General features: G+C 39.6%; 1 protein-coding gene across 1 annotated transcript; it reads right to left on the minus strand.

Annotated features, from left to right (window-relative positions):
• Nucleotides 1-4,556: 4,556 nt before the first annotated feature.
• On the minus strand, nucleotides 4,557-26,645 carry si:dkey-250d21.1 (uncharacterized). Its single transcript, XM_056271540.1, has 16 exons — nucleotides 26,285-26,645; nucleotides 25,618-25,738; nucleotides 24,785-24,892; nucleotides 23,587-23,623; nucleotides 21,616-23,465; nucleotides 21,441-21,468; nucleotides 19,552-21,320; nucleotides 19,413-19,461; nucleotides 17,439-17,482; nucleotides 12,547-12,589; nucleotides 10,584-12,427; nucleotides 10,408-10,444; nucleotides 10,159-10,242; nucleotides 9,849-10,058; nucleotides 8,268-9,701; nucleotides 4,557-8,219 (listed from the first exon to the last, which is right to left on the minus strand). Exons 1-16 carry the CDS (start codon nucleotides 26,386-26,388, stop codon nucleotides 5,278-5,280), a joined length of 10,704 nt encoding a protein of 3,567 aa, XP_056127515.1. The 5' UTR covers nucleotides 26,389-26,645; the 3' UTR covers nucleotides 4,557-5,277.
• Nucleotides 26,646-27,255: the final 610 nt, after the last annotated feature.

The raw sequence follows: 27,255 nt of genomic DNA on the forward strand, positions 1-27,255 counted from the left end.
GTCTGGTAACATTTGCTACTTCAAAGAAGTCTCTCAGATATGGTTATATGCAAAGTGATTTGGAAAATGACAAAACTTGCTACAAGGAGGTAGACCTTTCATGAAAGCAAATTGTATAATCATTAACAAACATGCAGGGAACTCGATGCTCTGTGGCTTGTCACTGCAGTGTTGTAGCTGTGTGGGGTTTGATCTCTCCACTTGTAAATGATAAAATAGGTGGGAAAGACAAGGAAGTGAAGGGGAGGAACAATGAACGCTTGTTCACAAGCCAGCATGAAACATGGAAGGAGAATTAAGCTATGGCTACAAACACCAGAAGCATGAAATGCCTTACAGACATCGCCTTGTGTGCATCCATGTTGTCCTGTCCACATTTGAAAGAGCGTTATTTTTCCCTCAGTACAAGATCAAAGACTTAACCCATCTGCCAAGGAGAATGCTGGGACAGGCGATACAGATGAGATCAAATCAGCTACTTTATCGGTCAGAAGAGACACTCTTGTGGTAAGAGAATTTTCTGCTCAAAACAAGATCAAAAGAAGCTGCTCATCAACCAAAGCGAGCAAGTTATGGAGGTTTATACAGATGAGATATAACCACCGTCATTGGAAATGAGACAGCAGGCGGATATACTGTTCCAGCATTCCTAGCAAAAGCGAGACCAAAAGCAACTGTGCAACACAAGAGCTAGAGGAATACAGTTGGCCTTAAACCAATACACAATAATCAAAATAGCATTTCTGTTATCCAAAACCAGTCAGCCTGTTTTGTCCGATACCCAAAATCGCATTCAAATTGCATTATGTGTGGTATCCAAAAATGTATTAACTAAAAATCTTCTAGCCTGAGAAGCTGGCAGAAGAATCCAGGGAAGAGAAGAAAGCAGGAGAGAAAGTGATGTTGATAACAATGAGCAGGGTTTATGTTCAGATTTGACAATGTTCAGTCTGACCAGCACAAATCCAGCAAGTGTTATCAAGCTTCATAACAACATCCCAAAAAACCTCTAAACTTTCATTTGTGACCAATCATAAGATTAAACAACAATTGCAAGCATCGAGGAAGAGCAAGGAAATATGTAATATATAAATAAATAAATGATTGAATGATAAATGGGATAAATTATTCATTTATAAATAATATAAATGATCAAATAAAATTAAGAAAATAAAGAAGAAGAAAAAACAACAAAGATGTATGCACACCACACATAAGCTGTCCTAGGATGCCAACACCAATAACAGGCCCAAATATGCAACTCTATTCTGCAACTGGCCAAATCTATAAGCGACTTTTTGAAAGGAAAAAAACAACAATCCCAAAGTCGCTTATAATAAGCGGACTTGGCGACTCTACTGACAACCGCATTCTGCTGCTGTGTGAACATGGCCTATTATAATAGCCTTTCACCTGATTTGCAGATTTTGTCCTGTATATCTGTTTCTGAAGAATTTGATCCAAATGAAAGAATGGATTGAGCTGTCTGGGTGGTAAGGGCACAGACTTGGCAAAAGTTTTGGGTCTAGATGAACACTGATCTACTAAGGCGGCAGAGATTAACAGGGTAGAAAGAGGTAACAAGTAGAACAATAGATAAACTGTACAGACACATCTGTTTTTGATCAATAGCTTGCTGTAGGATTAAAGCAAAAAGAAACCAGAGTACCGGGTCGGTTATAAGAAGAACTATACACTCCGATCTGAAAGCAAAGTAGTTGGGAGAAAAGGCTGCCAGAGCGGTAACCTAATCACTCCAAATCACAAGGTAATCCTACTTGCCCTCCACTCTTACAGCAGGGCATTATTCATATCTGCAGGCACTCAGACCTCAAACTCTCATAAGCAAATTAATCAGGGACACACATTCCTAATACTCTTGATTTAGAAAGCCAAAAAGCACACAGTTATTTCAAGAATTCTAATAGCCATATTAATGTCAAAGATATGCCCATTTTACTTCCAAAATACTCAGGTTCAGTTAAGAGTAGGGGAGGGAGAAAGCCGAAACACTAAAACTGCTTAAAAATTCACAGGTTAATCCATGGCATTTAAATACATGAGAGATCTGATGTTAAGGTCTAGATTTACATGCAGAATACACAGAACGAAAAAAAAAAGTGTTTCCGGATCTGACCAACATATTTGACATTGGAAATAACTCAAACTAAATGCGTTATTTGTTGGTGGTTCTGAGATTTTGGCTAGGGATTGCCGGCGTAGAAACCTTGAAATAAAATCCTGTTAAGCCTTCTGCCTTCCTCTTAGGAATATAGTTTAAACCATGCTGTGCATGGACATGATTATGCACCGGCACAGGTCCTACGGCATGGCCCAGCCTTGACTTCCAGCAGGAAACAAGCTCAAGAGTTCAATTAGGGCAATTCTCAGTTTGGCCAGGAGATTAGCAAGCGATGTAATATAATCAAGCTGAGAGTGATGAAATATACGTAAATCCACCATTTGAAAGATTACATCTGATTTAACAACAAATTATAAGATCACAGACAGATAAAGGAATTAAAACTATTTGAAATAAAATGGTTATGACAAAAGCGGATGGTGGGAGAGTCTGAGAGCTAGAAGACCAGAGGACTCAGACGTAATCCTGTCTGCAAACAGCGCTGCTGGGCTGCCCAGTCTACAGATCCGTTTGCTCTGTGGATGAGCAGGAGAAACACGAAGAGATAGTTCTTTCACACCGGGCTGAGCAGACACAATTAGACCCTTGTTCTGAGAGGAGGGAGAGGGCAGCTCTGTTTCGGCCAACAGACAGAGAATACATGAGCCCTCTTCCGTGATCAGAGTGGAGGATGCTCCAGATGAACACACAGAGTGAAACAACGTTCAGACTGAGTGCTTTTGGAGGAGAGAGAGAGAGGAAATGTACTAATCCCAGATAGCAGATCACAAGAGAAAAGGTATCTTGGCATTTCAGCTGCGGCTAATGGCTCCAGGGGTTTTAAGGCTCATGTTATTAGCCTGGAAAAGCCTGACAAAAGAACAAGAATTCAGTCCTTTAAGATAGGCTAGATGTTCATTGCTTGCAATGAATAGTCACAAAATAAACTGAAAACATAAGAGCAACAGAACAGTGTCTTCGGATTGACAGTGTTAACTGACAATAAGAGGTCTATTCCGTGGCAGGAAAAATAATATACAAATTCACCTGATGTTCACCTGAACTCTTTGGGGATTTCTAAAGATGAGAAAGAAGTTGAACATCTAAATGTAGCATATAACTTTGTATTTGAGTACAATGAATATCCCAAAGCATTCACAACAATCTGGCCAAATCATCACACAAATAATAATTTATTGCTTGTGGAAAAATGGGGAGAAAATCAAAACCACTGTGGTATGCGAAACGCATTGGTCGATGATGACGGACAAGGACTTGGCTTGTCAGCACACTATCCAACGGCACATAAAAAAAACAAAAACAAAAATCCACTGTGAACTGACCAAACAAGCAATTGTTTTCGGGATAAATATATTTTGCACACTATGCTTTCCTAATTAACAACAGAGTATAAGACTATGGATGTATTTGAATGCTTTGCTGAAACTGTTGATCATTTAAAAAATCATGCATTTGTCTTGATACAAACTTAAATCACTTAAGCTCTTGGCAAAAACTTGGTAATCCTACCCCAGGGGAGAAAAGAAAGAAAAATACATACATTCTTTAAATACATTGTCTTCATTGGTCTCAGAACAGCTATTCTCCTACTTTCTCGTGACTGAAAGTCATAGATTCAGTCTGACACAATAAAGTAATAAAGCAGGCCTTGATTGATTTGTAGTTGCAATTACTGTGCCGTTGTCTTGTTAATAGCTTTATTTTCTTGCCTTTTTAACCATGTATACTGCCGCTCTCACAAGAAATGACCTTAAAAGGTTAAAGACTCAAGCCCCCAAGGATGAATCATAGGTCCAAGGTTACATGGAAATGGGAGACTGATAGCTTCTCAACGACATCTCAAAATCTACTCCTGAAAACAATATTCTATGATGGATCTGCAGTCTATGAACCAAAGGACTAAAGAATGGCTGCAAATCATCGATAGGCTACAGGGGGCCATAGCTACTTTGTGAAAAGCCTGAACTCCTAGAAAACAGCATTAAAAAGTGAAGATATTAATCATTAACTACCTCTGACTCAGTGGGAGAGTAGAGGACACTAACAGGAAGTGGTAAACAGAAGCAGGATTCTTCTCCTTAGCTTTAAAACTGCCACCCCAATACTGCAACAATAACAAACTTCATTTATGTTGCATACATTTATTGCATATTTTGTATTTTTATTTATTGCAATTTTATATTACTGGCCAATTATTCAAATCATTAAACAAATTATAGTTAAATTAGTTTCTATAATGCATGAAAAATCATCTGAGGAAAGTTTTAGCGCAAAAAGCTAAACAAAAAGAATACAGGAATGAAATGCTTACCCACAAGTAGTCCCCAAACTTTGAAAGATGTACACTGCCATCTTGTGGAGAGCTTTTAATGTTTTGACTTTGAATTGAGCAGAGATTCAGATAAAACACTGCTTCTTTTCAATGATTTTATTTATTTTAGTCAAATATATATGAATGCTTCCTTCATGAGGAGGGCTTCTGGGAGAAATTATTACAGAAAAATCCATTCATCTAAATAAAACTGCAAACAAATCAACATTTGTAACACGCATAATGATACAGGGACAGACCATTTTTAGTTTGTGCCGTGGGATGACATTTTGACAGTATAACACAACCATCATAATTTATTGTGATAAAACATGATTTTCTTAACCCCCTAATGCATCTCAGAGGATTTTCATGATTTGAAGTCTTTAAAAGTTCCTGAAGATATTAGGAAATTTCCAGAAAGTCTGGTCTGAAAGCGGCCATCCAGACTTTTTGTCTCGTGAATCAGAGTTATGTAGGGTTTTTGCATAAAGGCACAAAGCAGTAAGGCCCCCCACCCCCCCAAGGGCATCCTATTCTCATTTTTTTTTGGCAAGACATTGGTCCCAATTGGCAGTCCTCTTTTTCCATGCCACTTACGTAAAAGGAAAATAAAAAAGACAAAACATCAATAAAACCATTATGTGATTATACTTAAAGTGTACAGGTCTAATTCATAATTATTAAGTAATAAAATAAACATACTGAAACCTACAATCAGATGTGATCTACAGTTTAGAGAATACAGAGGGACATTCTGAAGTTTCAGCAGTGTATGACAACCTAATGGAGAGCTTGTTTGGGGGAAGTTAAGTCAAACCTACTACAGAGGGTACAGCTCAGATTTCATCTTTCCCTGTCTGAAGCTACTGTGCATGCTGGAGAAGGGCAGGACTGCCAGGAGCCTAAGGATGGTTGAAATGTTGGGAAATAACTGGATGTCAGAAGCTTTGAGAGTTCCAAGAACAGTGTCGGGTAGATGTTGATGAGCAGCAGAAGGATCTTGCCACCTGTCCCTCCACCTCTGCAGCTCAGTGTGGAAGGAGTGTAGGTCAGGTAAGTCATCTTGAAACACCTTGACAAACTCAGTGTCCGTGCAGCATCCCTCCACGTTCGACATGACATAAGGCACAACCTGCAAGCAGCGAAGAGCAGACAGAACATCCTGGGAGATCCCTTCCACCTCAGCAAAATAGTGCTCAATGGCCCCTTTACTGAGGTCCTCTCTGTAGTGCACATTTAAGGGTGGTTGTAGTGACGGTACCTGCAGCTTAGAAGCTAGTGCAACTGCCTCTTGAAACCAGGTTTGATGGTGCAAGTCAATACTGTTCTTCGTTTCACTGAGAGAGGGCAGGAAATCAGACAGGCGGTTTACAGCTTGATACACGTCATAGGAATTTCCCTGAAGACTCAGACTTAGGTTTTTGGTGAGGCTCAAGATGTTCTTCATAATCACAACTGTCAATATGAAATCAAAGTTTTGGACAGCAGAAAGGAAGCTCTGGGCCTGTGCTGTAGTTGCCTCATTATCTTGTTTTCTTTTCATCTCATTCAAGCAAAGGATGATGGCCTCTAGAATGTCTGTAGTAATTTCCAGAACCTCATGACTCAATGCCAATTGATTGCTGCTGATCTTGGCTTTCAGCTCACTGGCTTTCCTTTCGTCCTTCTGGAACAAATGTACAACAGCATCCTCTAATCTTACCCGTCGTTGAACATCCTCAGAGAACCACATAAACAGCTGCTCTAAGCACTCAAAACTGTGAGTTATCTCTCTCAGGGAGGACAAACTGGCTAGCATAGACTTCAGAGTTACAGGGTTCGGGAAACTGAAAGCATGAGGGAGTCTCTGGGAAAGCAAAGCTGAAGCCTGTGTCATCTGAGAGAGTGAGGCACCTGTTCTTGCCAAGGTTTGACTTCTACAGAGTGCCAAGTTCAAACCCCACTTCTCAGAGAGGACAATGGTGAGAGTATCCACAAATGAAGCAATATTTGCGGAAAGGGGGATAAATGCTAAAATATTTTCACTCTGAATGTCTTGTTTGTCAAGGTAGTGTATTCCTAAAGGGATGTACAGTTGGCCATCAATTGCAAACTCTTCCTCAGTGACTATGGAAAAGAATTTTATGTTACATAATTTTTTTAGCAACTCCTCTCGAGCATCAGCATTGTAGGGGGTAAAAACAATTTTTTCAGGTCCAGTGCCATCCAGGGTAATTACTTGGTCTGCACCATCATGAGCCATTACTTCAGACTGGTCTGTGCCTTCTGATTCTGCTGCTACGGGATGATCGGTAATGTCTTCAGGGGAAACAGGTGTGCAGCGGTCAGTAACACTCTGAGTTATTGCAGAGGGCTGATAAAGGCAAACGTGTACTGCCGAAGTTTCTTGGTCTGAGCCATCTGGAGCCGCTGAATTGAACTGATTTGTGCCACCTTCTGCAGCTACTTTAGGCTGGTCAGGGCCAAACTGATCAATTTCACTTTGATTCCCTGGTACTATCTGGTCAGTTCCAACTTGACTAAGTTCCACAGACTGATCTGGTACACTTTGATTCAATGCAGTTGCAAGAACAGTTCCACCTTGAGGTTCTGCTACAGACTGATTATTTCCACAGGGTACATCTGCCACAAGCTGATCAGTTCCACTTTGTTCCCCTGATGCTACCTGCCAAGTTCCAACATTATCTGCTAACCCAGACCCACTTTGATCTTCTACTATAGGCTGATGAGTTGCATCTTCCACAAATGCATCAGTTACAGTTTGATCTGCTGATGACTGTCCAGTTCTACTTTGGTCTGCTGTTACAGACTGATCATTTCCAGACTCAACTACCATGAGCTGATCAGAGCCACATTGTTCACCCAAAACTAGCTGACTAGTTCCAACTTCATTTGGTAATATAGACTGACCAGTTCCACCTTGATCTGCTATTACAGACTGATCCTTTCCAGAGTCAACTACCATGAACTGCATTGATCTACATTGATCCCCCAAAATTAACTGACTAGTTCCAACTTCATTTGGAAATACAATTTCTGTCTGACCGGCTTCACTTTTACCATCAACTATAGACTGATCTGACTCAACTTGACCAACTGCTATGAACTGATCAGGTACACTTTGATCTTCTGTTACTGACTGACAGGTTACATCTTGATCTTCAGTTCCAGACTGATCATTTCCAGAGTCATCATCTACCATGAGCTGATCAGATCTACTTTGATCTGATACTAACTGACTACTTTCACCTTCACTTGGAAACCCGTTTTCTGTCTGAGCAGTGTCATCTTGACCCTCTACTAAAGAATTATCATTTTCAACTTGACCGACCACTATGAACTGTTCAGTTACACTTGCATCTACTATTTCTGACTGACCTGTTACACTTTGATCTGCTGTTAAGGACGGATCATTTCCAGAGTCAACTACCATGAGCTGATCGGATCCACTTTGATCTCCTGATACTAACTGACTAGTTTCACCTTCACTTGGAAACCTGGTTTCTATCTGAGCAGCATCATCTTGACCTTCTACTACAGAATGATCATTTTCAACTTGACCAACTACCATGAACTGTTGAGTTATAATTGGATCAATTATTTCTGACTGACCCATTACACTTTGATCTGCTGTTAAGGACTGTTCATTTCCAGAGTCAACTACCATGACCTGATCGGATCCACTTTGATCTCCTGATACTAACTGACTAGTTCCACCTTCACTTGGAAACCTGGTTTCTATCTGAGCAGCATCATCTTGACCTTCTACTACAGAATGATCATTTTCAACTTGACCAGTGTCATCTTGACCCTCTACTACGGAATGATCATTTTCAACTTGACCAATTACCATGAACTGTTGAGTTACACTTGGATCTACTATTTCTGACTGACCTGTTACACTTTGATCTGCTGTTAAGGACTGTTCATTTCCAGAGTCAACAACCATAAGCTGATCAGATCCACTTTGATCTCCTGATACTAACTGACTAGTTCCACCTTCACTTGGAAACCTGGTTTCTATCTGAGCAGTGTCATCTTGACCCTCTACTACGGAATGATCATTTTCAACTTGACCAGTTTCATCTTGACCCTCTACTACGGAATGATCATTTTCAACTTGACCAATTACCATGAACTGTTGAGTTACACTTGGATCTACTATTTCTGACTGACCTGTTACACTTTGATCTGCTGTTAAGGACTGTTCATTTCCAGAGTCAACAACCATAAGCTGATCAGATCCACTTTGATCTCCTGATACCAACTGTCTAGTTTCACCTTCACTTGGAAACCTGGTTTCTATCCGAGCAGCGTCATCATCTTGACCCTCTACTACGGAATGATCATTTTCAACTTGACCAACTACCATGAACTGTTGAGTTACACTTGGATCTACTATTTCTGACTGACCAGTTACACTTTGATCTGCTGTTAAGGATTGTTCATTTCCAGATTTAACTACAATGAGCTGATTAGATTCACTTTGATCCCCTGGAATTAACTCACCTTCATTTGCTAACCCAGTTTCTTTCTGACCAGCCTCCTCTTGACTTTCTACTACTGACAGATCCATTTCAAATTGGCCATCTGACATGAACTGATAATTTACAGTCTGATCTTTGGTTACTGACTGATCAGTTTCACCCTGACCTGATGCTGCAGAATGTTCATCTCGAGAGCAATCAACAGCTTCAAATTCATGAGATTCAATTTGATCCCCTGGTACCAACTGACCAATTTTACCCTCATCGTCTATCTCTGTAACTATCTGACAAGCTTCATCCTGCCCTTTTACTGTAGACTGATCAGTTTCAACTGGACTAACTGTCAACTGCTCAACTACACGTTGTTCCCCTGTTGCTGTCCGGTCATTTCCAACTTGATCTTCAACTGCACATGTATCATTTCCACTCTCATCAATTTCCATGACTTGATCAATTTCGCTTTGATCTACGCACACCAACTGATCATTTACACTGTAATCAACTGCACTGAGCTGAACAGATTCAGTCTGATCCTCTGATATTAACTGACCATCTGCTAACCCTGTTACTGTGTGACAACCTTCATCTTGAGCATTTATAGATGAATCACTTTGTTTCTCTGTTGCTGGCTTGTCTGTTTCAATTGGTTCTGTTGCTACAAACTGATCAACTTCCATGGGTTGCTCAGTTTCACTTTGGTCAACTGATACTAACTGAACAATGCTAACTGGCCGCTCTTCATTAGACTGCTCAGTTACACCTTGATTAGTTACAATTTGATCTCCTGTTACTAGCAGACCAATTCCGCACTGATCACTTACTTCAGACCTATCATTTACATCTTGAACAAGTGCGATCAGTTGATCACTTCTATCATGTTCTACTGTTGTGGTTTGCATAGTGGCATCATGGACAGATTCTGTTGGTTGGTCAGTTGTGCTGGTCGGCAGAGAGCTGCAAGCAGGGATGACTTGAGCTGCAGTTGTGGTTTTGTCTGAACTGATGAGCATTAAAGATGATGGCTGGTCAGGTGCACTTATGATGTGTATTTCTTCAGCCCTTTCTATTTCACTGGTTTCTACTGGAATTTCCTCAGGACCAACAGTTTTAACATCTGAACAAAATAGGAGACATGATTGTGTAAGAAAAAAACAGATGATTTATATTCATGTACCTAAGGTTATCACTAATGCTTCTCATTTAGTATTACTGACCGACTCCAGCATCCTTTGCCTCTTGTGGATAACCAGAACCATTTGTATCCACAGCCATCTCCTGTGGAGCCATGGCAATCACCTCTGAGAAAGGACAGGAAAGAGTGTGTCATAATAAAAACACAACAGCTTATTACAATACTTTGAGGGCCCATTTCAGTTACTCAAAAAACAACTGTTCAACTACCAGATCAATAATACATTTTTCTGCATATATATATTTTTTTTTGAGTAATTAGTTTTACCTACCGCCTTCCATTCTCAGGTGATTAACTCTTGCTTTTACCTACATGTATAAATACAATCAGAAAATAACAGGGTTTTCAGGAACATTACTTATTTATCAGTTTATATTAATACTAATAAGAATGTTCAGCAAAATACACTGAATTATAACAGTATAAAGACTAAGAAATTGACCATACCTGAGCAAGAAATTGATGACTTTCCGGATCACCATCCACGCATTTCTCAATCACCTCCTCCAGGCTCTGTAGTGTCTGGCGATGCATAAGAAGCATGACTGCATCAGTCTTGCTGCCTCTGCTGAAGATGCCATCTCTAAGTAAGGTCCTCAAGGCATTTAGGGTTGTCTTCATTAGATCACACTCCATGCTAATGCTAGGCAACACAGCCACAAGCTTAAGAAGGGTAGCAATGTTTGGAAGGTTTTTGGCTTCATTATGGAGCAAAGTCTCAGAGATGGAGGTGGGAGGACAAACATCTTGATATTTCTCCCTCCATACTGTGGCCCAGGTGTTTATGTCTTCTTCAACTGTTTCTGGCTCAGGGAGATCACTCAGGTATATTGTGTGCAGTTTATCTGTGGATTCTGGGAGAATGGGAAGAGGGTTGCACGTTGGCAGAAGGGACAACACTTTCAGGGCTTTTAGGTGATTCTCTGAGAAGTTAAACTTCATTTCTTCAATCAAACCATTTAGAACTGGTAAGCTAACTGTTTCCATGTAGAACGCTTCAGGTGAATCATAGCTACTAACAGATTCCGCATATGACAGCAATCCTGTAACCTTAGTTGAAAGCTCCACAGCCTCCTCAAACCAGGTAGAATGTACTGCCCTCACATTGTCCAACATTTTGCTAAGAGAATCTATTATTGGCATAATCTTCTCAAGCTCACAAATAATGTCAGCAGGGTTTCCGCAGCGAAACACAGTGCTGCAGTTCCTCAAGGGAGCGCAGGCGTTCTTCAAGATCACTAAGGGAATGACAAAATCGACCTGTCTAATAGCTGTGCACAGGGCCTGAGAATGCAGTGACATGCTACTACTCCATGACCCACTGGAGTTGGTGCTCACAGAATCTAAGCAGTTCAGAGCTCCCTCTAGCATGTCCACCAGAATATCGAAAAAGTCTTCCCTCTTTTTCCATCTAGACAAGCAGGTCTCTGGGATCTCTGCAAGTGCTTCCCGTGGGGTATTCAGAAGCCCATCCATGGTTTTGGCAAGCTCACTCTCTAATTTGGGTGACTGGTCAAAAAACTGTAGCAGATCCTCAGAGGTCTCTAAAACCTTTGTAATGTAGGCATTCTGTAGGCTTAAAGCTAGCCAGTAGGCAAGTCCACAAGACTCACTGGGAGTGTTCACAGCTAACGGATAGCTCTCTAAAAAGCCCAAAGCCATCTTCCTGAGACTTTGGCTCCCCGTACCAATGCACATGATGGACTGGCCACGACAGCAGCCCATCTGAAGTCCCCACTCATCCTCAAGTGTGGTTGAAAGAGTTTTAGCTTGTAAATCCAGATCAGAGCTTTCATCAAAGGGCAGAAAACCTATGAGCTCCACTTTAGGAATGCAGTCATTTACATATCTAACAAAGAGTGGTAGGAACTTTGCCGCGCCCACTGAGATTGCTCTATCAGTGATGATGGAAAAGAAAGGAGAGTCCTGAACTTCAGTGAGGATTGTTTCTCGTATGGCCTTCACAATACTTTGTAGCATTTCCCCTTCTAAAAATGATGTCCCTTCTTTCTGTACCCAATGACATGAGGCAAGTTTCTGTACAACAGTATCTTGCTCTGGTTTGTTAAGGTCGATCCACGAGCAGTTTCTCCTTGCAAGTATGGCTGCCTGTTTGAAGACTTCTTCACAGTTCCTTATGTTATCTGTTGGTTCATCAGAACGTCCATTCTCATCCACAACCTGCTCCACATCTTTAACATTTACATGCTGGTCCTCAGCAACTACTACTACGTTTTCAGACTGCTGCTGAGTCTCTATGCTCTCTGTTCCCTCTTTGTGGATATCTGCTTCTAGAAGGCAGGGTAAACATTATTTTAGATAAAGTACAAGTATAAATGAAACAAATATTACATTAATGACTCAAACATCAAGGATTCAAATGTCAGTCCCAAAAATTACAAACCACTACCTGTTATCTCAGAATTCACCACTAGTGTTCTGGAGTCTTTGTCCTGTGAAAAGAAGTACTTGTGAATAAAGCTGAAAAAAGCAATAAACTAATAACTAGAGATCAACCGATATATCGGTTTCCCGATATGTAAGCATTGTCCCATAATTGGGTATAGGTTTTGTAATATCGGATTCAGTGATAAACGATGAATTCCCCGCCATCTTATGGCCGTTTTGAGAATTGTGAGCAAGACCGCCATTACAGCACAGCGTCTGAGGGGAGAGGAGCCAACAACGGTGTTCAAAGGTAAAATAACTTGCCTTAATCCTTTAATTAATAAACTTGATTTAACATAACAGCCATTAATGATGTTACATAAATGCTTGTCATGTAGTTTAAACTTGGCACTAAAAAATAGAGACGGACTCACGTAATCCGTCAAGTAATGTCCCAATAAAGAAGAAACTTTACATTAATTAAAACAGCCATGAATGAGTGCATGTTGGAAATAAAAGCGCTGAATTTAATTCTCTCTCCATTCTTCATTAGCCTCGTGAAGTCACGTTCATAGTGCCATTAACACACTGGGTTGATGCTCAGGAAATGCTTCAACATGGCAACCGTATGCAGCTTTTAACGAAATCCACTCATTTAAAACACCTTGAATTATATTAACGTCTACAATTTAACATTTATTTAGCTAATAAACATCTATATAATAATTGCAGCTCTGTGCAAATTAAACATCTCCACGAGAGACGTTCTGTGTAAAAAAGCACAGATAAAAACAGTGCTCTGTCAGCAGGTAGACTATTTCATAATCTAGACCGACAAAAACATTATTAATAATTCAGATAAATTGCCAATTGAGATAGACTTGGTAATTGCGATAATGTATTAGCGAATTTGTTTATTTTTCTGACTATGTTTGCATATTACATATTCCATTCTCTTCACTCTTTAGCCTATCAAACAACAGATAAACCTTTTAAAACTGTAGTTTAAAACGAATGCTTATATTCATGGTGAGTTGATAAGACTCATTTATGTTCTCCATTTGAAAACATTAGAACTTTGTAAATTTATTTTGCCTGTTGTTAAAGGTGCTCTATGGAACTTTTAGCGGCCTCTAGTGGTGATGTTTCAGATTGCAACAAGAGCGCTTGTGCTCATGTGCGTGTGCGATCTCAGGAGCGAGCATTCACTACCGGCCACATGGAGACTTTCAACGCAACGGCGAAAGCATCACACAACATGCTGGAAACTCATGTAAACTCCCACTGCAACGTTACAATAATAGGCTACTTTTATCAGCTTGACGTTGAACTAATGCTCCATGCTCGTACCATGATAACGTTACATTGACTGCATTTAGCCGACATGTGATGTTATCTAGCATAGCCTACGGCATTTCACTAACTATTCGTGTATCTTTCACAATCAACAATGTCAACATAGGTGAATGTATAATAATGATAACGAAAACGGTTAGTGAACTAGACTGAACAATGTCAGTGTAACAGTAAGACAGTAGGAAGTAACATTACTGTACTGAACGTGTCTGGAAATGTTTATTATAAACAATATGATAGTGGGATGAATTACGTTATAGCGTAACGATCTATAACGTAGATCTAGTACATAAAACAAGTATCCTAAAGCACCTTTTCTTATCCTGGAACAGTCTTTTGTATTCATTCCATGTCTCATGTAGTTTACCTTGCTATTTCATTTGAGTTTACTAATAATTCAAAAGCTCTGCCTATGTTGATCCGTGTTTTCGTCCTGAGTCGATCAGAATCACGTTTGGCCTGACGAGCTTCAGCAGATAAAACTTTGTTTCTGTTTTTTATATTTATGTGGAGTTAGTGTTGGAGTGTGTGTTGTGCTGGAGGCAGGTCGTTTTTGGGTGTTATCAGACTCCATGTCGTCAGCTGCAGTGCCGTCGGTCGCATAGACTGTATATAAGGAGAGCGGCTCGGTAGCGCGCATGCACGTCACATCCGATGGATTTCGCTAGGGATGGCCCGATACCATTTTTTTTTCAAACCGATACGAGTACGAGTATTTACATTTGTGTACTTGCCGATACCGAGTACCGATACCGATATTTCAACCGCAAAAGTAATAGGCTCCCAGAAAAGAAGACGACTATTTTAGAACACAGGTTAGAAGACTGTTTTTATTTTCTTCTCTGCTTGTTTTAACAAGTCTAAAAATAAATAAAAATTAGTAAAATAATAAATGTATTAACACACAAACCACTGTTAATTTAACATAAAAGCAAGCAGGCTACTGCGTGCATGGTCTGGCATGACTGAATGCGCGCAAGGTGCGCTCCCTTAATAAATCCTAAAAGCTGACAGTTCATCGCGATCTCACACATCTCTGTTATTATCAATGAAGCTGACTGCACAATCAATCTTTCATAATATCCACACTTTGTTTGTTATAATTAGAGGATTTGCCAGCATACAGAATTCAGCACTGAACAAAAAAGTCCGTTTTGAGCGGTGAGGGGAGTCTATCTTAAATGCTTCTGATTGGCCATTGCGTTCAAGAAATCAACACATATGTCTGTGATTGGCTACATCGCTCAACGCTGTAACCATGTTATGAATAGAAACTCTGGCCTGTAAATCGTTTCTATTTTGTTGTAGTTGTTCTTGTTGCTTTTCTGCAAGAGATGAATAAAAATATTTTAGTTGTTATGTTTTATTCATAGATATTTCTAGTTTGCGGGAGTCCCGCGAATCGTTTTATTCTCCCGTAACCCGCACACACAGAGTGAGTGCATTACCGCCCGCGCGCGCGCTCGGCCAGATCTATGATGCGTCTTCAGATGTTTAATTAGATTGCTGGTGTTAAACGATGTACTTTCTTTCCCTCCTTTCGACACCTTAGCTGAACATAACTCACAGTCTGCCTTGCTGTTGTCATCATCCCTTATCTTGAAATGAGCCCAAACCGCCGACATTCTACTTTCCTATACCTCAGTTCACCTCGACAAAGCACTCGCGGCGGCCAGTTTCGTTTTGCAAAATGTACGTGGTATCGGTGCGTGGTATCGGCGAATTTTTATGAGTACGAGTACGAGTATATTAGGACAGTATCGGCCCGATCCCCGATGCCAGTATCGGTCTCGGGCCATCCCTAGATTTCGCGGTAAATCCGACCCGGAGACTTCACATATAAATATGAATATTGGCCTTCAGAGGTAATAGCAAAACCCGACAAGTGGATCATTCTAATGTGTGATTACAACCCCTTCACACACAGGCAATAAAAAAAGGATTAATTTAAGAAGAAAAGTTCCATATAGCACCTTTAAAGGTATTGTAGGTAGGAATTTTATAAAAAAAACTTTTTTCCAAATTTGTTTAAACTTTCTGTATATATCAAAGCATAATTAAAATGTAAGTACTCTGATAAAAAGAGTATAAAAATCGAGTGACTATAGACCGTTTAATCTGCACTAAACACAGCTCATTATTTCCATCCGGGACGAAACAAAGGATTTGCTTAGGCGACTGTCACTCTCTCGCAACCATGGCAACCACCCTTTTGCCACACAGGACCTGCCCACTTGCGCGTACCCGTTTGATTTGAGGAATTCAAGAGGCACGGAACCTAGGAATAGCAAAATAATGGAAGAAAAAGACCAATCAAAATTCACATATGCAGTTCGCGAAGGCAAACCAGGCAAAAAAAGGAAGACTGTAACGTTACTAGAAAAGGTAATGAACAAAAAGTATTTGGATAAACAACTAAATAAAACGCGTGTCAATATCGGCGTGGCTTTCCAGCGATGGCGAGAACTGAGAGACCTCAAGGGGCTGAAAAGTGACGCCTTGTGACGACCTCCTCTGCTTCGCCCTCGACCCCGGATCTGTCCTCGAGCTGACGATGCGGTACTTGTCTCTGGAGTGTAGTAGTCCTCATCAGTCAACAATGCTTTCATCATGGAAACTCTTACATGCAGAACACCATATATGTTATGAATGTTACACGAAATTCATCTTCATTACAGTGTAAATGATGGCAATGGAAAACGTGTATCATGCAACATGTTTTTAGCTTTGCCTTAAAGATAACTAGCTTGTTAGCGAATCAATAAATATATATTTTAAACTTTACCAATATCAATATGCTAGCTTGATAGCGAGTACTAAAATACATCTTATTTGTTTATCTTCATAATGATAAAGTTAGATTTTTTTATTACATGTGATTCTGACATGATATCACTACATGCACTGCGCTCCTTCCTCTCCGCTCGTCTCAGGTAAATAATGCGTCTTCAGCTCAGCGGTCGGAGTCGCGCATTCATGTGTTTTTGGGGCGTGGCTTTGGAAGGAGCCCAGAAGGGAGGGGGTGGAGTGAATGGAAATAATGAGCTGTCTTTAAAACAGTCGTGAGAGGTCTACAGACACTCGATTTTTATACTTTCTTTTTCAGAGTACTTACATTTTAATTATGCATTGATATATACAGAAAGTTTAAACAAATTTGGAAAAAAGTTTTTTTTTTATAAAATTCCTACCTACAATACCTTTAATATGCTGTTGTTATAAATAAAATAAAAATATTCAAAATAATTTTTACATGCTATATTCATTACCTGTTTGTTTACCTTATCAAATATTTTATTTAAAAAAAAAAACAGAAATAAAACAATAAATAAATATCAGTTCTATATATCTGTTATCAGGCACAAAAACATGCAAATAATTGGTATCGGTTATAAATAAAAATCAATATCGGTCGATCTCTACAAATAACATGATATGAGGCAACATTTTACTTAAAATAGTTCAAAGCGATTTTTAATTAGATCATCGATCTACACTCTTCTCTAAACCCACTTAAAATATGAGGTGATATACTACATAATCATTAATGCAACAAACCTGCAGAGTGTCCCTGTTCTCTACTTCATCCATGTGGATGTCATCTGCAATGTTGGCAAAGTGGGAATTAAAGTTGGCATGAACTGAAAATTCATCCTATTTTCTTAATGCATGTTATTGATCTTTATGTGGACAACTTATCTACCAGAAAAACAAGTATACATCATAAACATGCATACATATACACCCACACACACAAATACTTTTCCCTAGGGGTGACCCCGAATAGTCGAAGATTCGATGCTTCGATAGGAGGAGCCTGATTCGACTACCAATCTCACGGTCGAATCTTCGCAGATGTGTTATTAATGAGGATTATGTCATTTTGGCTATATGAGTGTGCTCAATGTCTGATTTCACATAGAACTACTGGTTTTCTGTCAATACGTTAATATACAGCCTATTATGATAATGCTGTCAATACAAATGTGCAAAGAAAGAAGCTTTTAATTAATATTTTGTAACGTGCATGCAGCGTGAATAAATCCAAACACCCCGTGACAGATTTAAGTTTCACTTTCGATCCGTGACCGACAGAGGAGCGTCTTGTCGGCAGGGATTTAAATCTTTAAAAATGTCTGGGATAAGAAAATCTAAAGATGCACACCATCAGAAAGGATATTCTCCAAGGCTGGATTTCGCATCAGGAAAACCATGATCGCACTTCTGCCGGCCAACGTTAACAGGTTGGTTTTCCTCGGGACATTCTAAAACGCTTAACGTGAAAAAAGCTTTTAAAACGCTTAAATGGCACTTTTACGTGCTTAATGTGTACACAGTAGGCTACACACCTTAAGAAACCATTCTATGTGCAGATAAGCAGATGAACCCAGAATATGAACGCAACGCGTTTCTCCTATAGAAAGTCACGTAAAGCTCTTTCTTTAACGGTTTTCTATGGGAGGAAAATGCTTAACGTAGCCTATAATAAAACGCGTTGCGTTCATATTCTGGGCTCATCTGCTTTTCTGTAGGCTATATAGTACTATGCTTTATTAATAAGGTGTGTACAGAATTTGATCTTTTAATATAACAGTTTTAGGACAAAGCCGTTAAACGTTTTTCACGTTAAGCGTTAGAATGTATTTTATCCGCGCACACAATTTGAAAAGACTCAAACGGACACAGGCCGAGTGAAAGACTGGATTTTGTTTTTTCGATCAGGTATGGGTAGCTACAAGTGATTTCAAAACATTTCAGCCGGTTCTAATTTGATTTTTGGATACTGTGAACACGTTTAGCTAAAAAGACTGCCGCTCCAGTTTAGCGTTTATTGTTGTTTCAGCAGTTAAAAAGACAAAGTTGACAATCCTGGGCCATACTTTCGTTATTTTAATAATTTCTTTATTTTTATTTTATTAATTGATCACTCGGGGTGATCTAATTTAACTATTTGTGACTTGTGTTTTGAATATTTGTTCCCCTGCACTTTAGGCATTTTGCACACATTTGTTCTGCTTCTTGTGACTTGATTCTGACTTATTTCGTTTTGTATTTTTATTTATTATAAATGTATATTGTGTTCTTAATTGTTGATTATTTTTCAGTGCATCGATGTTGCGCTGTAGGCTTACTTAGAGCATGCTCGTACAGGCAATTCAGCCGATTTTATTTGATTTGCATGTGAAATGCAAATCCTATGCAGTGTGGCCTTTCTGCAGTTATTTATGTTATTTCTTAGTTTTATTGATCCAAAATGTTTTTATACATTTTCTTCTATATCTTTGTGTGATGTTCTGTAGATCGCGGCTTTAAAATGTTAAAGCCCTGCCCCCTGCCCAACACCACACACATGATTCGACTATTAGTCGACTATAGGCAGGACTTGACGAATCTGATTCGACTATGAAAATCCTTAGTCGGGGACACCCCTACTTTTCCCTTACCCAAAAGAAAGGGAAAAAACATTTAGATAGAATCTTTTAAAAAAAAGAAAGAAAAAGAAAGCATTAAGAATAATCATAGATTACATACCTTCTGTTTTTATTTCAGCAGTCCTTCCTAGGGTTTTGGATTCTTTGTCCTGTGGAGCACAACGGACATTAGAAATACATCTGGAAAGCAAATGAAACATTTTACACAAGCAACTAATTTTTACAAAACTGATCCTTACCAGGCAAATGCCCTCCAGCGTCTTAGGAGTAAGCTTTAAGCACTGAGCAACCATTCTGTCCAGGTCTCTGTTAAAGTCAGTGCCGATCTGAAGCATGGCTAAACAGGGCAATCTATCCATGGGTGAGGTGTTGCTCAAGTAGTTTTGATACATTTTATGCCGCTTCACCTCACCACAATATTCCAAGGCTGTGCTTGGCAACACACACATAATCTTCAGCAACGTATTGATGTTTGCAAAGTACTGCATAAGGGGTAGACGCAGAGTCTGAAAAATGGTCTCTGGTATGGTTACACTAACCACTTTCGTTTTCCACTTCACTTTCCAGCAGCTCAGCTCTGTGAAGAAATTGTCAGGATCTGGAAGGTCACCAATGTACAATGGAGGTTTTGACTTAAGCGTTTCAAAAACATAGCTCATTGTCACAGAGCATGGGACCAAGGACAATAAGTTGAGAGCCTCCTTGTGGTCATCAGAGAAATAATCTTTCACCATGTTTATCAGGTGGTCAACTAAAGGGACACTCATTGCATCTTTGTAGTATGAACCTGGTTTCAAGAGGCTGTCCCTTGGAACAATCACACTATCAGGCACTTTAACCTGCACACCCAGATTCTGAGCAAAACAACAAGCTTCATCAAACCAGTTCTGATGGAAAACCTTGATGTTGGTCTTCACTCGGTTAAGTGTGGCCACAATACCACTGATCTGGCTGAGCTGCGAGGCAGCACTAAAATGGTCTTTCTGTAGCGCTGCACTTAGTTCTCTGGTGAAGGATGAGGCATTCTTTAACGCAACGATTGCCACAATGAAGTCAAAGTCCCGAATTAACTGAAGTAGTCTTTTGGCTCTGTTGGATACTGCCAAACTCCATCTTTGTGGTTGACAGTTGTCAATATTTTCTAGCCAATCTGCCAGAGGCTCCAGAATCTGAGCGAAGACTTCGTAAGAGTCATGCTTTTCAAGCCAAGAGGAGCAGAATTTTCCTTGAAGCTCATGGATTTTCTCATAGCTCTCTCTTAGGCCTATGGCTAAGACTTGATCTAACTGTTTCTCAAGGGCAGGCATGCTGTGAAAAAAAGACACTATCTCCTCTAATGTGTCTATGGCTCTGATGACTGCAGCTACTGGAACTGACCTTGACCACCAGGTATTGAAAGAGTAACATGAGCAATGTGTGCATATAGCAAGAGGATACTTCTCCTGTATTTTACAAGCAAAAGCCTTGAGCTTGTAGGACACTTCACCAGAGCCAAGGTAAGCTTGACCTCTGCAGTAGCTTAAATCCAGACTCCACTCATTGGTGACAACATCATAAAGTCGTTCGCAAATGGCCTCAGTGTCAAGAGTAACCTCGACAAATCCCATAAGCTCAAGGCGCATGACATCGAAACTGTCAACAAATCTGAGGAAGATGGGTAAGTAGTCAGTCTCTCCAAATCTGACAACTCTGTCGATAAACAGGGAGAAGAATGAATTTCTGACCTCTGAAAGAATCCTATCCCTAACAACATCCTCACACACTTTAAGGACTTCATTCATCTCAGATTTGGTCACATATTCTACTTCTTGATCTTGATCACCCTGAGTGTGTCTGCTTTGCCTGCTATATGCTGCAGTGACAGCAGCCTGTAATGCAGATTTTAATGCCTCTTTATCAGTTTCTGCACACTCGGGTGGTTTCGGTCTCTCAACGTCCATATTTAAAGTCATCTCTCTTTGTTCTTCCGCATCTTCTTTAGAAGCGTCATTTGTACTGGTTTCTGGAACTGTATAGGGGTTGAAAAAGAAAAATCAACAACTGCATCTAATATAAAATTCAATTTAATCTGGTTTGAGCTATGAAAACAAGACAACGTTAACATGAAGTCAGAAGACAGACGTTTTACCTGATGGTTGCACTTCCATTACATCATCCTAAAAACACACACACAAAAATGGTGAACAGCAGGTTAAAAACATATTTGAGTTTGTTTTTTGCCATTATCTCCTGTAATTAAATGTAATATAACACAAGTAAAAAAATAAAAACATTTTTTAATCAGTCAATAAAAATATGTTTACCTCCTGTAATAGCTGCAGGATTTCTGGATATTTCTTTACATACGCCTCAACCATTTCCTCAATGCTAAAGTGGACATCTTGATTGACATAAACAAAGGCCATATTGCTCAGTCTTTTTTCCACTGGTACTTCTTTCATGTAGGTGTGATACCGGTCCAGCACCATGTCGTACTGCCCATACACATCTGAATCTGCGTGGACACAAGGGATGGTGCCCAGCACTCTCAACAGGCTCTGTACATTTGGGTAAAAGCCTATATCTGGGATCTTGAGGGTCGCAAACACACTAGTTGGAAGAATCCTTCGCTTGCTAGCATGCCTCCATTTCACTTCCCAACAGCCCAGCTCATCATAAAAGGAGTCAGGACGAGCCAAGTTATTCAGGTTAGCATCAGCAACTTTGTCTTTGCGGATGCTAAAATTGTGGTCAGCCATATATGAGGGCACCAATGACAACCATCTGAGGATTCTTGCCATTTCAGTGCCAAGGACTCGTTTGACTTCATCAACAAGGTATTGCAAAACCTTCTTGCTCAGTGCTTCCCTGTAGTAATCCTCCAATGATACTTGTGGTTTCTCCGTGCCATCCCCATTTGTCACCATCTCCACTGGCAAATTGACAGACACCCCCAACTTCTTGGCTCTGCCCAATGCATCGGAGAACCACTTCCTGTGAAAAATGTCAATCTCCTGCATGTGTTTGGTGAGAAGCTTTAAGGCGTTTGAGATGGTGTACTGTAAAGTGCTGCTGATGCTGATTATTCCCCTGAGGCTGGGGTTCAGGATGCTTACACAACACAGAGTGTTTTTTAAGACCACAAGAGTAATGATGAAATTAAAGTTCTTCAGTTTCTCTTTCAGCTTTAGAAGCACTTCAACGGTGTCTGCATCCACATCTGAAAGGGCACTGGTGCACATCTCTCCAATGCTGCTCAAAAGCGGCTCCAAGATATCAAGCATTGTCTGGAAAGCATCGGTGCCATATTCCCAATGGTTCTGGCAAGAATCCTTGACTCGGTCCACCTCACCTTTGATGTGACTGTATGAAGCGGTGATCTTGGTATCAAGTTTCTTCGCCAGAGTTTCTGATTGCCTAATAACGGCAGCGACCTGCTCTACAGTATCAACAACATCTTGAATTGGAAGGATAGGCATGGAGCGAATCAACCACATGTTGAAGGCGTAGGGCTCACTGGGGGACAAAACTACCTGTGGAAAATCCCGCAACATCCTGCAGGCGAGATCCTTCAGCTTCTGACACATGCTACCTGATGACAGGTAGGTGAAGCCACGGCAGTGCTCCATCCGAAGGCCCCACTTGTTGCGGACCTCGGATATAAGCATTAGGAACAGACTGTCAGAGTCGACATCACAGGGAAGGAATCCCATGAGGTGTTTCTGTGGGAAGCCTTCACCTGTGACAGAGCGGATAAACAAAGGAATCTGATCCTTGCCCTCAATGTTTATTTTGTCTTGGAGAAGTATGGAAAAGAAGCGTGCAAGGCGCAGGCTATTGCGGATCTCCTCACGCATCACATCTTCACCTAAGTTGAGCACTTCTTTTTGGTCGATCTTCTCTGCACATATGGTATTGACTGAAAGCGGCCCAGCTGGGTCATTACCCAAAGGCTTAACAGAGTTAAGAGATGCATTGTTGGCGATGCTGAAACCAGTGAAGGCTAATGTCTCTTTGAAGTAGTCTTTCAAAGTTTCCTTCGCTTTGGAAATAGCAGGATCCTCCTCTGATTCATCATGTGCAGGAGGATTTTGAGCTTCAATGTTCTCTGCTGAGTCACTCTCAACTTTAACTTCCACCTCTGTCACAGAGGGGTTTGAGTTATCAGTGGCACCTTCAAAACAAATAAAGGAGAGAGAGAAAAACAAAATAGCAGAGAATCCCCGGTAATTAGTTTGTGTAATTACAAAAAGAGGAGAGAATTAAAAGATGCTGACATGGAATGCATTATCTACCTTTAGTTTTCTTTGTGACAATTGGCCCATCTCCTGTCTGAAAAAAATAAGATAACACATTGTAGACATGACAAATAAAAACAATGAATAATAACAATAAAAAGCTAATACATTTCTTTATTGATAGCTACAAATTATGAAAGGCTTGTTGGGTAAGGCCGTGTGTCCACCAAAGTGTTTTTAGCCAGCTGAAAACGCTAGACGCTCTGCTGAAAACGCTAGACGCTCTGCTGAAAACGCCTAGCTTTGGGCGCTTGAGAGCGTTTTGGCAGCGGAGCATTTTTTCAGTTGAGATGTTTCGTTGCTATGATACAGAATATCCGCACCACAGTTTACTTGTAACTGATTTCGCAGATAATTTGTTTCATACTAAAAATATATTTTTCATCGGTTAGCTCTGCTGGTTGATGTCGTTGTACAGAAAGAATGTTGTGACAGTTGGTTGGTGTGGTATTAGTCAAGCCCCTCCTCCACTGTGATTGGACGGCTGGGTAAAAAGTGACAGTGATGAGCGCTGCGTTTTACCCAAAGTTGAATATTCTTCAACTCTCGGCGACCAGTAAAAAACGCCGGGCGCTCAGCGCTTCAGCGTGAAAAAAACGTTCAGCGCCTCGTTGCGCTCATGGCATTCTAAAATCGCGGCGCTCCCATTGAAAACAATTGAAAACATACGCCAGGCACGTGGAAAACCGCTTTGGTGGACACACGGGCTAAGGGACCATTGAGAACTATTACAAGCATGAAATGTAATTTACATGAAATGGTGGAATCACATTTACATTCAAATGGTAATTGATCTACACGGAACTCAATCCCTAAAGTGTTTGTATACCTTGTCATCGCATATTTAACTTTATTAGCATTAACTTTAAAAAAAAATTTTTTTATAAAAAGGGTGAGTAGTTTGCTCCATTATTTTTTGTTGCTTCATAAAAGTCTATATCATGTAAGATTATGCTGAAAATTAGTCTTATGCAGAGCAATGCATGCAAAAACTGTTAGCTCAGAAACTCAATTTTTTTGCTACTATGTGCAGGGTTCACTGTACCACTCTTTACAAAGAAACTCTTTAAAACCTGTCCGTTCACATCATCTTTAGGCTTACCAGATTTTGGTATATCCTTCTTTTCAGGAGTTGCTAGAGACCATGCATTACTGATTTACTAATAAGATTCTGAAGTGTAAATCAGAGACTTACTTTCTCCCTTGTCCTTTTTCTGTTGCTAGTTTGTGCATTGTCCTGGTTAGATGCAAAATCAAATATAGTAGGAATGGCATCATCCTTCAAAACAGACTTAAGATCGCTCTGGAAAAAAAAGAAAGGAGTTTTATACATTTCAGCACACAGGGGTATATGGTGACATGGGGTTGGGTCAGGGATTATTATTTGGGAATGATTTATATTTCAAATAAAATGTGAATAAAAATAAATCAGCAATTTATACAAAAAAATAAAGACATCCCAATTATCAATTTAATAACATCCTAGTCTTATTTTGCAGGCACCCATAAACAAATTTAATATTGTGAATGAATTGACCATTTTATCCATTTTAAGAAACAATCAAATTCTTAGAAGAGCAAACTGAATTTTACAAAAGTGTTTTTAATAAGACCAATCTAAATGTATTTCATTTAAATGAAAAGTTTACTGTAATCTAGTTTAGCCACTAAAACTAACACTAAAGCATGTAGCACAGTACTATCATCATGGGAAATATGTATAATTTAATAATTCTTTAATAACCTTTAGCAAAATTAATGTGGTATATCAAACATTGTCAATTCACCAACATTCATGCTATATTTATACCTGATTGAATCTGCTTTAATTCACACAAAACTCATTTTAATAACCATGTAGGAAATTTATTTTTAACATTTACAAACATATAATGACATGTAAAAAAATTTTTGGGGGGTGACACAGACACAAGTCAGCCCACTGGTCAACACTACACTTGTCTGGTTTTGTTCACTTACATCAAGCAGATAATGCCAGATATGAAGAAACAGAAAATGCTCACTTACTTGCTGACATATCATTGCTGTCTCAAAATGTTTTGAGCACAATTTATAGTTCCTGTGTAAATCTTCAGCTGTTTTGGTCTCCAGATCTGGTCTGTGGCAGTTACCCACCCATTGTTTACATCTAGAGATATGAGGTAAGGTTACTGCAGTAGTGCAAAAACATTATGTTTTAACATTAAAAACCTCAACTACAACAAAGCATTTATGTTTAATGAATGACACAAAATACCAAATACCACAAAAAGAAACCAGCAAAGCACAAATAAAGCCATAAACAGAATAACGTATTCTGAGGGAATTAAATTCCTGCCATTTTGGGAAGGGCCTGATGATGGCGAACGTGCACAGCTCGTTTGCTTACAGTAACCCCATAAAAGTTGAAGCAATCACTTTGAAGAAACATGAAAGGTGATTTCATAACTGCCAGCTACAAAATAAGCCTTTGCAAAAAAATCACTGCATAAAGATTAATGAAAGCAGCATGATAAGCCTAACTGAAAATACGGGTTTAATGCATTCAATGAATCATTGCTAAGGGGGGGCAGAAGCTAACCAGCTAACAAATAAAGCTAATTTGCTCATTCTATACTTAAATAAAAATATAAAAAGGAAAAAATTAACATTGATTAAATTGCGACTGCATTTACGCACAAAAGGCTGCACTCACCGATCAGGATCCAGCGGGAAACTAAAGAAGGAAACGTTGGACTGGTCCGCACTCTGCTTGCAGTTTGCTGCGGCACAGCATTCGGGCATTTTGGACTTAATCATAATGAATATTGCATTGCATGGAACCTCCAGCGCAAAATGAGATGCGTTGAAAGCAAAAAGAGCGCGCGCGCGCTTCTAACGTTACATAGATTTAACGCTATCGAGCGATTTTTCCAATCGTCGCGTGCATTCTACTGGAACTTGCTCATGGCCGAAATGTTGCTACTTTCACATAGGATTCAACAACCAGGAAGAACACCTATGTAGAGCGGAAATGGACTAAACTGAGGACGGATCCCCCCCAAAATAAATATATCGTCGTCATTCGTTCCCCTTCTCGCGTACATTTGCGTGCATTTACAGAATATGTAAAAAAAAAAAAAAAACAAAAAAAAAACGCACAAATGATTTGAAAAAAATGTAGTACAAGTGATAACTCAAATACAAATTGTTTCCGTCTCCACGAGGCGACAAAGCGGGTTTTTTTTGTAACCCACGTGAACATTCGAGGTCACACCCATTTAATAACACTTAATATTGAGTCATAACTATTTTATAGGTGTAAGTCTTTTTTACAGTCTATGGTGTAAGTATGCATGCAACAATTAGTTTAACCCATTTAATCCCACCGGTAACATTTGACTGGATATAATAAAAGTTGTTGATGTACACAGAGCTGTCAACAATAAATTACAGGTTCGGTTCAGACTGTCTCGATTTCATGTTAACAATATTTCATTATGGCTACAGATTTTTAATTTCAGTTTGCTCCTCTAAAATATGTTATAAAACACAACCACCATTTGGTACATGTATTAATTTTTATTCTAATTTTAAATTATATTAATATTTATAATACATTCTGTTTGGTAGTAGTTGTTTCCCACCTTACTCTTTTACTTTGGAGTGTTTTAATAAAGTGATTTA

The sequence above is a fragment of the Rhinichthys klamathensis genome, unplaced genomic scaffold, assembly GCF_029890125.1.
Source record: "Rhinichthys klamathensis goyatoka isolate OS25496 unplaced genomic scaffold, OSU_Roscu_1.1 h1tg000321l_1, whole genome shotgun sequence".
NCBI classification, from domain to species: domain Eukaryota; kingdom Metazoa; phylum Chordata; class Actinopteri; order Cypriniformes; family Leuciscidae; genus Rhinichthys; species Rhinichthys klamathensis.

Coding starts and splice junctions, on each gene's coding strand:
- si:dkey-250d21.1 (XM_056271540.1), bottom strand. CDS start 26,388: ATGATTAAGTCCAAAATGCCCGAATGCTGTGCCGCAGCAAACTGCAAG. Junction 12,590..17,438: donor AGAACAGGGACACTCTGCAG/GTTTGTTGCATT, acceptor TTCTTTTCACAG/GACAAAGACTCCAGAACACT. Junction 8,220..8,267: donor TGATCATTCCGTAGTAGAGG/GTCAAGATGACA, acceptor CTGTAGTAGAAG/GTCAAGATGATGCTGCTCAG.